The sequence below is a fragment of the Citrus sinensis genome, chromosome 5, assembly GCF_022201045.2.
Source record: "Citrus sinensis cultivar Valencia sweet orange chromosome 5, DVS_A1.0, whole genome shotgun sequence".
In the NCBI taxonomy this organism is placed as follows: Eukaryota; Viridiplantae; Streptophyta; class Magnoliopsida; order Sapindales; family Rutaceae; genus Citrus; species Citrus sinensis.
The window spans coordinates 11770234-11782583 of NC_068560.1; the positions used below are offsets into that span (position 1 = coordinate 11770234).

Consider the following 12350-nt stretch of genomic DNA (forward strand, 5'->3'; position numbering starts at 1 on the left):
AAGATTCGGTTTCAGATTCAGATGAATAAGCTGAAACGGCTAGATTTGAATCAGAAGTTTGGTCTGTATCTGATGGGTCTGGGATTATCTGTGCACTATATTGTTGCATGGGAGATTTATCTTTGGCCTGAGTCAGTGTTGGTTGAAGAGGAAGTAGGGGATAGAGAGGCTGGTGCTATTCTGAGATAGACAAAGGTGGTTGAAAGAGTTGTTTTTCTAGTCTTGGTCGAGGATGAGGTTTAGATCTAGATGGTTTTGGCAAAGGATTATTTCTAAACAAGGTATGTGTCATGCCAAATAACTTGGATGGGTCTTGCGGTTTTATGGGAGAAAGTATAGGTGTAAAGGGATGGAATGCTGGACTGAGGGGAGGTAATGGTGGAGAGGTAGTAAATAATGTTGGCCTTTGCCTTTCTAACTCAATCTGTTCAAGTTTGGCTTTCAATTTTCTGATCTCTTTTTCTTTCTGATCAAATTCTGGGCCAAAGTATCTATGACTCAGCATGGTTCGTAATTCTGAATCTAGTTGAGAGATTCTGGATTGAAGATTTTGGTAGATTTGCTGCATCTGGGAAGTGATCAAATCTATCTTAGATTCAAGATGATCAGTTCGTAAACTGATATGATTAACCTTCTTATGGATATCAACCAAGGTTTTATTTTGAGCTCTGGCATTTTGTGTTTGCCAGTTGAGAACAGCTTCAAAAGGTTTGGGGTCTTCTAAGTGGCCTGTGGGAGTTATAGTTTAAGGAATAAAGGGTTTGGTTATGACTGTTCGTTGTGGATCAGTATGGGTTTCTAGAGCAAGGAAATTGGAGGAATAATCCTGTGAGGTGGATGAGAACATCAATTCAAAAGGATATCCTGTCTATCCTGCCAAACTTAATGGCCACTTTCTTTGGGATTCCCCAGGATCAGGAAATTGTAACCCAAATTGTCCCTGTTGGGATGATTGGGACAAAGATGATGATGAACTGCAGCGGAGAAGAAAACCAAAAAAGAAATTACCTAAAACTCCGTGTTCACACCACCAACATAAACCACCTCATAATCCTCCACCACCACCAGCTCCATTACCCATCTACCAAAAAGAACTTAGCTGGCTTGCAAAGAAATGCAAAACTGACATCTTATCCAATATTCAGCATTCCACACCACCCATACAGCCTATGGCTTGTATGATGTTCTCATCCACCTCACAGGATTATTCCTCCAATTTCCCTGCTCTAGAAACCCATACTGATCTATAACGAAAAGTCATAACCAAACCCTTTATTCATTCAGCTATAACTCCCACAGGCCACTTAAAAGACCCCAAACCTTTTGAAGTTGTTCTCAACTGGCAAACAAAAAATGCCAGAGCTCAAAATGAAACCTTGGTTGATATCCATAAGAAGGTTAATCACACTACAAGAAAAAGTATCTACTATGACAGTCTTCTGTGTGACAGTTTTTGGTCTGGAGGCCTACAACAATAGAATCGTGATAGATTTATTTTCTGTCATACACTTATGACATATTTGTGATAGAAATATCGTTTATCAAGAAATTATGATATATTGGTGATATAAATATCATATATCAAGAAATTATGATAGACTAGTGATAAATTATTTGACTATCAAGAATGAAAAACTGATTTTTTATGTTGACTTTAATTGCGCGGGTTTGACTTAATTTTTAAAAATATTATATTACTAAAATAGAAGTGAAACGATGTCGTCTCAGTTGTATGTTTCGCAAGTTTGAGGATAACAGACGTAAATAACAAAAAACAATTAATAAAACGTTGCGTTTTGTTAAGGGGGGAAACATTTTTGTGAGAAAAGAGGGAAATTTTTTTCTAAGTGTTCAGAAAATTTGCAAGCGTTATTGTGGAATCTCAAAATCGATTAGCACACTTGGAGCAAACCCTCAAAGGCCAGCCATAGCAAACTAACGACACCCAAACACCCATAGTTTCAAAATCATTCTGGTTGTTTCACTGAATCATCTCTCTTTGCTGGGACGAAGTCAGTGCTAATCGAAACCCAAATTGGAATGAGAACAACATCCAGGGTACTTTTATTGACTGAAAGAAACCCAATAGCTTACCATGAAAGAAGACCCAAATCGTTGTTGCCGAAGTTGAAACCCTAGGCTTGACGGTGAATTGAAGCTTCACGCCCACTGGTGAGTCATTGCTGCATTTGCATGTATTTAATTTTGACTATTTATTGAACTTTTATGTAAAGTAGTAAATAATTTGTAAAAAATTGAAATGTATTTGCATGTATTGCATATATTGCATATATTTCGGTAATCAATTTACTAAATAATTTCCCAGGAAGATATAATGTTGTTAATTTTGAGTTCTGTTTTGAGTTGTAATCGTGCATTGCATAATGCTGTTAATTTTTTTTATTCTAGGTAATTCTGAATTATATTCATGTGTTTGTGTGTGAATTTTTTTTCTAGCTATTTCTGATATTGAAGCTTCGTTAAGTTAAATGAGTGTTTGTGTATGAAGATGGTGATATTGGCCTGAAATGTCTATAACAAAGCCTGAGGAGGGACTTTTAGTAACTGATTCTGTTATGTAAAATTGAGGGATTCTCACATCTCATTGTCATCTACCTATGCATGTGGTGTTGTAGCTATTTTGCATCTGGTGGTATTATTGTTACTGTTGTTGTCTTGAGTCGTAACATTTGCGTGTCAAATATAAATAGTTGTGATTGCTGCATAAACATGACAGTTCGATGTTCTTGATTTGTTGAAGGCATTGTATTAAGGTACTTAAAGCTTTTCTTTGTGTTTGCTTTCATTTTTGTTCTACTGATGTATATTATTTGAAGTTGTAGTTTATTATTTCTTCTTAGGCTTACTCATATGATTAATGTAATTTATTGGTACCTTTTTAGCCCTCTTGAATCCAAGTTTTGGAATTTTATCAACTAATCATTCAAAATATATTTCAGTAATCAATATTGTTGCTGGATTTGTACCTGGAATTGGATATAACAGCAGATTGTTGTGTTTAATTTGGTAAGTTCCATTTCTTATCCTCTATTATTTGACGTAGATTGAAGTTGTTATACACTTGCTTAAAATTTACATATCTTTAAATTTATAATTATGATACTATGTAATGTGTTTGTTGTGGGGTCTGTCTTATTTATTATATTTATAGTATAGTAGGAGAGTGAACTTTTGAAAAGTATGAAATTCAGTTTATCAGCTTTCTTGGTTGCTATATTTGTAATTTTAAAATTTGTTTAGTTCACATGGTGTTATAACATTAGACAAATATTCTAAGTATGTACATTCTTTCTTTGTTTTATGTATATGTCAAGAACATTAATTATTAAGCCCGAAATGGATAAATCTTGGATTCAATGTAATCGACTGTCGACAGAATATGAAGAGGGTGTCCAGAAATTTATAAATTTTGCTATAAAAAATGCTGCAGGGAGTAGCGTCATTAGGTGTCCATGCGTTGATTGTGGGAATTTATCATTTGAAACACCTACAACTGTAAAAGATCATTTATATATGCATGGTTTTGATGTGAAATACGACAATTGGTTTTGGCACAGGGAAGAGATTCGTAAGAGTTCTTCTCCTCAAAGAGAAAACCATTTTCAGCAACAAAATATAGAGTTTGACAATGGTAATGAGTTAGAAATGGTTAATGATGCTTATAAGGGTTGTTGTGGGGACCCTAAGGCATTTAAAGAGTTGCTAGAACAGGCTGAGAAACCTTTATACCTAGGATGCACAAAATTTACTAAGTTATCCTTTTTAGTGAAATTGTTCAATGTGAAGGGTAGATTTGGGTGGTCTGACAGTAGCGTTTCTGCATTGTTGAGTGTTTTAGCAGACGCTTTCCCTAAAAATAATGAAATTCCAACCTCTATGTATGAGGCCAAAAAGACAATGTCAGCTTTGGGTTTAGAATATGTTAAAATTCATGCTTGCCCAAACGATTGCATACTCTACAGAAAAGAGTATGAAGGTCTTTTGGAATGTCCTACTTGTGGGTTATGTAGATGGAAGAAAAAGGATGGTACTGTAGACCAATATAGGAAAGGGGTTCCTGCAAAAACTTTATGGTATTTTCCTTCTATACCTAGGTTTAAGCGCATGTTTCAGTCATCTGAAACTGCTAGGGACTTGACTTGGCATGCAAATGAGAGGATGGTTGATGGTAAACTCCGACATCCGGCTAACTCACCATCTTGGAAGTTAGTAGATGAGAAATGGCCGATCTTTGCATCCGATCCTAGAAACCTTCGCCTAGCTCTATCAGCTGATGGAATCAATCCACATAGCTCTCTTAGTAGTACATATAGCTGCTGGCCAATAATTCTTATTACTTATAATCTTCCACCATGGTTGTGCATGAAACGAAAATTCATGATGTTGTCCCTCTTGATTTCTGGTCCTCAACAACCGGGTTTAGATATTGATGTGTATTTGCAACCTCTTATTGAGGATTTGCAAACTTTATGGGATGTTGGGGTGGAGGCATATGATGCCTACAAAAATGAGTACTTTAATTTGCGGGCTGTATTACTATGGACAATAAATGACTTCCCGGCATACGGAAATTTAGCAGGATGTACTGTTAAAGGATATTATGCCTGCCCATATTGTGGTGTAGAAACACCAAAATGTAGACTTAAATACAGTGGAAAAAATGTATACATTGGGCATCGGCTTTGGCTTCCTCATGGTCATAAATTTCGGTTCCAAGCAAAAGCCTTTGACAATAGTGTGTGTGATGAAACCCCCCCAAAATTGTTAAACGGGGAGGAAATTTTCCAGTTGGTCGACTCTATTGATAATAGATGGGGGAAAAGCAACAGTAAAAAGCATAAAAGTGCGAACAATGATGATCTCGTGTGGTGAAAGAAGAAATCTATATTTTATAATTTAGAGTATTGGAAGCACTTGCTTGTGCGGCATCAATTAGATGTTATGCACATTGAAAAGAATGTGTGTGAGAACATCTACGGTACACTGCTACATATTCCTGGAAAGTCCAAAGATGGACTGAAGTCGAGGATGGATCTCTTGGAAATGAAAATTAGGCCCACCTTAGCACCACAAGTTAAAGGAAACAACAATCGTACATGGCTTCCTCCTGCTTGCCACACCTTAACTAAGGAGGAAAAAGCAAGATTCTGTGCAGCTTTGAAAAGTATCAAGGTTCCTACTGGATACTCTTCAAATATTAGGAATCTTGTTCCAAAAAAGGACTTTAAACTCCAGGGTCTTAAGTCTCATGACTGTCATGTTCTTATGCAACAACTTTTGCCAATTGCCGTAAGGTGTGTGCTGCCCAAACATGTCAAAGAAGCTATCATTAGGTTTTGTTTCTTCTTTAATTCGTTGTGTGGGACTGTGATTGACGTGACAATGCTAGATGAATTGGAGAAAAACATCGTAGAGAGTTTGTGCTTGCTTGAAAAATGTTTTCCCCCTTCTTTTTTTGACATAATGGTTCATCTTACTATTCACTTAGTGAGTGAAGTTAGACAATGTGGTCCCGTATATTTTCGGTGGATGTATCCTTTTGAGCGATACATGAAAACTCTAAAAGGCTATGTTCGAAACCGTAACTGTCCTGAGGGTTGCATAGCGGAGAGTTATATTGCCGAGGAAGCATTAGAATTTTGTGCAGAATACTTGGAAAACATGCCCACAATTGGGGTTCCACCTGGACATGTGCAGAATTTAGAAATTGACAAGCCCATGAGTGGTGGACAAATGGTGGAAGTTGATCGAACTTCATTAGATCAAGCACACTTGTATGTTTTGCATAACACTGAGGAAGTTCAGCCTTATATAAGGTGATGTTATCTAACTTGTGTTATTTTAGCTTTATATTTGTCAGGTTTTGGTAGTTTAGGAACCTGAAAATTTTATCCTTTTAACTGATTTTTAGAGAGCATGAGGATTGGTTACAACTTTGCCATCCACGAAAAAATGAGAAGTGGTTGCAAGATGAACACAACCGAACATTTGCAGATTGGCCAACAGATAAGGTTTTGATAACATTAGTTTAATTAATTCCTTTTTTCCTTTCTGTTTCGGTTTGTGCTTGTTTAACATTATATTCCTGTTGATTAATAATAGGTAAATATGTTGATAGAGAACGGTGACGTTGTTACTCAAACAATCCGTTGGTTATCCCAAGGGCCTCGTCCTTATGTTTTCCAACATCCTGGATATGACATAAATGGTTTTCACTTTGTTACAAGAGATCGAGACTTAAATAGAGTTACTCAAAATAGTGGAGTGTCATTGGTTGCACAAACAATTTCAGTCGCAAGTTCAAAAGATAAAAATCCTGTCACTTCTAACATCACATACTATGGAGTGATTAGAGAGATTTGGGATCTAGATTATGTTATCTTTAGAATTCCAATAATGAAGTGTGACTGGGTACATACCAGAGGTGGTGTTATGAAGGATAGACTCGGATTTACTTTGGTAGACTTGCAACGAATGGGTCATAAATCTGATCCATTTATTTTAGTTTCTCAAGCCAACCAAGTTTTTTATGTACCTGATCAGCTTGATAAGAAGTGGTCAGTTGTATGCCAAATGCCTAGAAGAGGTAAACCCACACAAAGAAGCGAAGATGCAGTGGAATACCCTTCGTTGACTACTGAATTTCCAAGTGCTGATAACATAAACTCTATTGACGATGATTCTGAAATGTACGCACGAGACAGCAAAGAGGGAATTTAGATTGGACCTTGAATATCGTTTCTGTGTTTGTTTGCATGAGCTGTTTGTTGAGTCCTTCTCAAAATGATATATGTTAAGGTTAATACAAGAAGTATTTATGGTATCTATTATTATTTTATTTTATATTTTTTGGCAGTTTTTATATGGTAATGTATTCTCATCATTTGATTTTGTTCTGCAGTTGTGATATTCATCATGGATAAGGGAAAAAATGTCCCTGAGAGTTCTTCACCTGAGCAATCTGATGCCCATTTCGATGAGTTTTTAGATGAACAAAATGATGGATTTGTTGGTGAGGAATCAGAGTACCATGAGGCACTTATCCGTGAAGGATATGATCCTGAAACGCCCCTGGCCGATCATGTCCCTGATCTTGATGAGTTTGGAGATGGGAACGAGGATGAACCTGAGAGCAGCAGTAAGTGAAGCAGAGGTGGCACTGTTGGGTCAGAACAAAACAAAAAGAGGAAAAGAAGTGGAAGGTTTGTGGTTAAATACAACAGCCTTGGTGTTCCAGTTGGTGAAGAAGCCATTGAGCTGGCTACGTATATTGGTGTTTTGGCTCGTACATCAATTCCAATCCTCTACAACGATTGGCGTAGAGTTCCAGATGATACGAAGGAGCGTCTATGGGAGTCTGTTAAGGTATAAAATAATTTCCTTAAGACGATTACTCTAGTTTTATTGTGGCTGGAAAAATCTCACATTTTGATAATGAAACTTGAAGGTGTACTTCGTGGTTCATCCTCGAAGTAGGAAGCAAGTACTACAAGCCATCAGAGCTGCATTTCGGAACTTTAAGTACACTCTAATGAGGAACTATGTTTTACCATTTGTTAATGACCGTAAAAGGCTTTTCAAGCCACCAGCACGGTACAGCACGATTGCTAAGGAAAGTTGGATTAAGTTTGTAAAGGAAAGACTATCTGAAAAATTTCAAGTGAGTGTCTAATTCAAGTGTTAATAATATATCAATGCTTATGACATTTTTCCTTATGGGTTTATCCATTGTTTGTTTGGTTGTTTTAAGCAGAAAGTTAGTGGTGTGAATAAACTTAGGCGGGCACAAAACAAGTTTAATCATCGCCTAAGTAGAAAAGGTTACGTTGGGTTAATGCAGGAAGTGGTATGTACTGTTAGTTAGTTGCTAACATTTTACTGTTGTTTGGTTAATGCAAATAATGATTGTTACTAACATTTTAACTTTTTATTAACCTTTTTACAGTGCTCAGAAACAGGCCTTACTGAAGAAGAAGTGGACAGGAGTGTTCTTTGGAAGAGAGCTCGGCAAATGAAAAATGGAGGATACCACCCCGATGTTGAACCAGTTATTAAAAAAATCGTAAGAAAGTTTTTGCTTACTATTGTAATTCTATTTGTGATTACTTATACTTTGATAACATTGGCTTACTTAATTCATTTGTGTGGTAGGATAAACTGGAGATGGAAGCTAAGAAAGGAAAGATGTGGTCATCTGGAAAAAATGATATTCTCGCACAATCTTTAGGAAAAGCTCCAAAATGTGGTCATATGCAAGGAGTGGGCAAGTTTGTGACCCCGTCTCTGTATTTTCAAACTTACCAGAGGCCTGCTGATAGAGACAGGCAAAGAGAGGACCGTCTATGGAGGGAATCAATTAATCGGCAGTTGGAAGAAATGAGAAATGAACTAAGAAAAACACCTCGTCATTCAAATATAGCAAGTTCCAGCTACCCTCGCGTGCCTGGTGAAAACAATAATGTTGTTGGAGATGATGGCATAGAGTCTGTTCAAGCTGAAGCAGTTGCTAAAACAACAAAGGTCAGTTTGTTTACTATTTTTCTTATTATTTCTAGATTTAGTCTTTTGCTGGATAAGGGTTGTTGTAGTTACTGTTCTTACATGTTATTTGTGGATTTAGTTTGCTGTATGTTTACTATTTATACATATGTTCTTTCTGGGGTGTCATTTGATATTGTTAACTACTTTGTAAGAGAAATTTAGAGTATTTAGAAACTATTTATGCCAATCACACTGAACAATTATGTTTGTAACAGCCTGATCATTTGAAAAAAAAGAAGCAAGGGACACCTAAGAAAGAGACAGACATAACAAACAAAAACAAGAATACACCTGCCAAAAAATTCTCTGTCATTGCAAGAAAGAGTCCAAGATTGAACCCAACTGAAATTCCAGTGGAGATGCCTGATGATTTGTTACAGGGAAAAAAAATAGCAATCCTAAACATCAAGGCACAAAAAAACATTTGAACTTTGAATCAGCACAACATCATAATGATATAATAGAGATAGGACATACAGATGCTGTAAAACAGACCAAGGACGAGGGCAAAAAAGTTGCAATGAAGCTTTTGCCAACAAGGAGGAACACAAGGCATGCAGGAGGAGTACAACGAAACAAGATTCCGTTGCTGCAGTTGTTTGGCACAATGTGTGAAGCTAAGATGTCAAACCAAGAATGGATTCCATATCTACTAGATGATGGTGTTTTCCATTTGGAAGGGATTAGAGCTCATATTGGAAGGCGTGACTGCAGTGCAGTTCTGTCAATGGATGCTATAGGAGTAAACGTAATCGAAGTCTATATTGCGTAAGTGATTCATAATCATTCTAGTTTTATGTGTACTTTTTATGGGAGTCCCAATTAATGGACTTTAACATTGTTTGTCTATTGTTTATCAGGATGTTGTATGCTTCCATTCTCCCTGGGAAAAGAGGAGTGAAACCATTTGGATTCATTCGTCCAGGTCTGGTTTCACTAGGCGAAGAACGTAATCCTACTGCATCATTTGACCTTAGGGCACGTTGAGTTTGTGATCGATTGAAAAAAGCAAAGAAGGGACAATTCATCTTTATGCCTTATAATCCCTAGTATGCTCTTTTAATACTTTTCAACTCATATTAATTTATTTTCTTGCCTTAATTTACTGAAATTGCTACCTTACTGTTCTTTCTTTTATTATAGTTATCATTGGGTGCTGGTCATCTTTGATGTGTTGAAAAAAGAAGTTTATTATCTCGATTCTTATGGGGGAGATCCTGATGATGATTTAAAAGAGCTCATTAAAGTGTATGTTCAATTTTTTTTATTACCATTGTCAATATAAAATTACTTTTACATAATTTACAGATACTTTGTTACAATTTTTTTTTTTTTGTATACAGCTCTATGATAATGTTTATAGCACAAGAGGGTAAGGAGAAATGGAATTATAATAAGATGGTCAGATCCGTAAAGGTTTGAACTATTACCTTAACTATAATTATATATTACCATGCTTAATTGTTATTAAAATGAACTGTACAATTGCTGATTGTGAACAGGTCCCACAGCAACCAGCAAGTTCAGTCGTGTGTGGATTTTACGTCATGAGATTCATGAAAGACTTAATTAATGACTTCTCTTTACTAATGAACAATGTGAGTTCCTTGATCATAATTTGCTTCATGAAAAAGAACATGTCCTGTTTCAAAGTTTCACTAAATATTTATTTTTCATAAATAGTTCAACGGAAAGACAACATATTCTGATGCTGAATTAGATGAAGTCCGTATTGAGTGGGCAAACCATTTTTCTGGAGTACTTGCTGTTATGTGAGGTAACCCTTACCTATTATGTTGTTATTGTGAGTTCATTGATGAAATATATTTTACTTGGGCAGTTATCTAGCTTATTATACTTCTATGTTGGATTATGATGAAGATGGTGGGTACTGCTGGAGTTCGCTAGTTTTTTTCTTTGTTTGGAAAATAGCTCCTGGATATTGATGCAATTTTACACATTTCGGTTGTTCTTAGGTTGGATTTTCACGTTTGGGAACTGCTGGCCTTGTCTGATCAGTATTTTTGGCTCCTCTTATGTTGCTGGAAGTGTTGCTGGAAATGTTGCTGGAAATGAACTATGTTGTTGCCTTTGTTCATGTTGGTAGAAATGACTCTGTTGTTTGGCTTCCTTATGCTACTGGAATTGAACTGATCATTGTTAATTTGTGTTGTACATGCTGCTGGAATTTAGTTCTTAGGTTGTTACAATACTCTTCTTCTATTTATGTTGGACTTGTCACTCTCGAATTTGATTAAATTATGTTTGCTCACAATTATGAAATCTTAGTCAATGTTATCCATTTCATTTTCTTTGTCAGTTAATTTTTAATTGCAATATTAATTTTAATAATCTAATTAATTAGCTAATTTATGAAATATTAATTTCTACTAAATCAATTGCAGGATTGTTATTAAAATGATAATAATTTCATGGTGCAAAAAAAATACCCATTTTTTATTAATTATAATTTCAATTTTTGATTTAATTGAAAAAATTCATTTAATTATAATTTGCATTTCGCGCCAAATTTGATTTTCCCGCCAAAAATTCAAAATATGGCGCACAAATTTAAAAAAAAAGGGGCCAAATTCAAATTTATTATATTCCTCTCTAAATAAAGTTATGACAGTTATGTGACTAAAAATATTTATCACAGATTATGACTGGTATTATTCTGTCATCAATTCTTGACGGTGGCTACAATGACGGTATGAACAACCGTCATCCACCCCCTACTATGACAGATTTTGCCTGTCATGGTAGGCACTTTTTCTTGTAGTGTCATATCAGTTTACGAACTGATAATCTTAAATTTTCTTTTTATTAATGTCCAAAAAAATTATTATAAAAGGGTAATATTATAAAAGTAAGCCAAAAGAAATAAAAAGTAACGGTATGGGTATCAATACTTTAACAGCATGGATGTTTTGAGATATTTTTAAAAATATAGAAGCTAAATGGACAGTGATTTTAAAATACAGGGACTAAACGGGCATTTACCCTTAGTTTGTATTTTAATTGATGTGGTAAATGATGTGTCACTATCTAACTGGCTCAAATGATAAATGATTATTAAACCTTATTATTTTTAATTCTAATAGTGAATTACTATTGATGACATATCAGTTAAGATAAAAGAAAGTATCCAAAGTAAGCATAGCATTACTTTATTTAGACTATAACATTACAATACTGATTTAAGAGGATCTGATGCACTTCTAAAGAAACTTGCCTGCACATTGTAATAAGTTAGAATTTTTTTAGATACAATCTCAAGAAACTTGCCTCTTCTAATGATAATTATCTGTGTATTACAAAATATATGTATTACTTTCCTAACATTGTTTGAGACAGTGGTTTATTTTGTAAATTTTTACGATGATTTAGCATATTCACAACACTATATAGATATAATTATTTTTAAAAAAAAACTATATCTTTCTTTCTTTTTTTTTTCTTTTTAATATCAATGTCCATACATTAGATTTGATATTCTCCATTAATTAATTATCAACGTAGCATATATATACTTTACCTCTATATCACTTGAGCTAAGGATAACTAATTCAAAATGATAATTTTTATAACAACATTTTTTTTAATTTATAACCTCTCCATAGTCATTAAATAAGTTTGGTCCTATCATTATGAGTTTATGACTATCAGAAGGTTTTACCGTACATTCTATTAGCTAGAATCATGATTTTTTAGTGTACACTTGAGACTTTTTTTGTATAAATGTATTCAAAATATACGGCTAGTTATTATTGTTTAACATTCTTTGT

At 34.9% G+C, this 12350-nt stretch overlaps 2 protein-coding genes across 2 annotated transcripts; both read left to right on the forward strand.

Moving 5' to 3' along the window:
* Positions 1–3357: 3357 nt before the first annotated feature.
* LOC107178395 (uncharacterized) lies at positions 3358–4893 on the forward strand. The gene has a single exon (XM_015533528.2). The coding sequence runs from the start codon at positions 3358–3360 to the stop codon at positions 4891–4893; it is 1536 nt and encodes a 511-aa protein (XP_015389014.2).
* Positions 4894–4962: 69 nt separating this feature from the next.
* On the forward strand, positions 4963–6741 carry LOC127902250 (uncharacterized). Its single transcript, XM_052441088.1, has 3 exons — positions 4963–5837; positions 5933–6032; positions 6124–6741. Exons 1-3 carry the CDS (start codon positions 4963–4965, stop codon positions 6739–6741), a joined length of 1593 nt encoding a protein of 530 aa, XP_052297048.1.
* The last annotated feature ends 5609 nt before the right edge of the window (positions 6742–12350 follow it).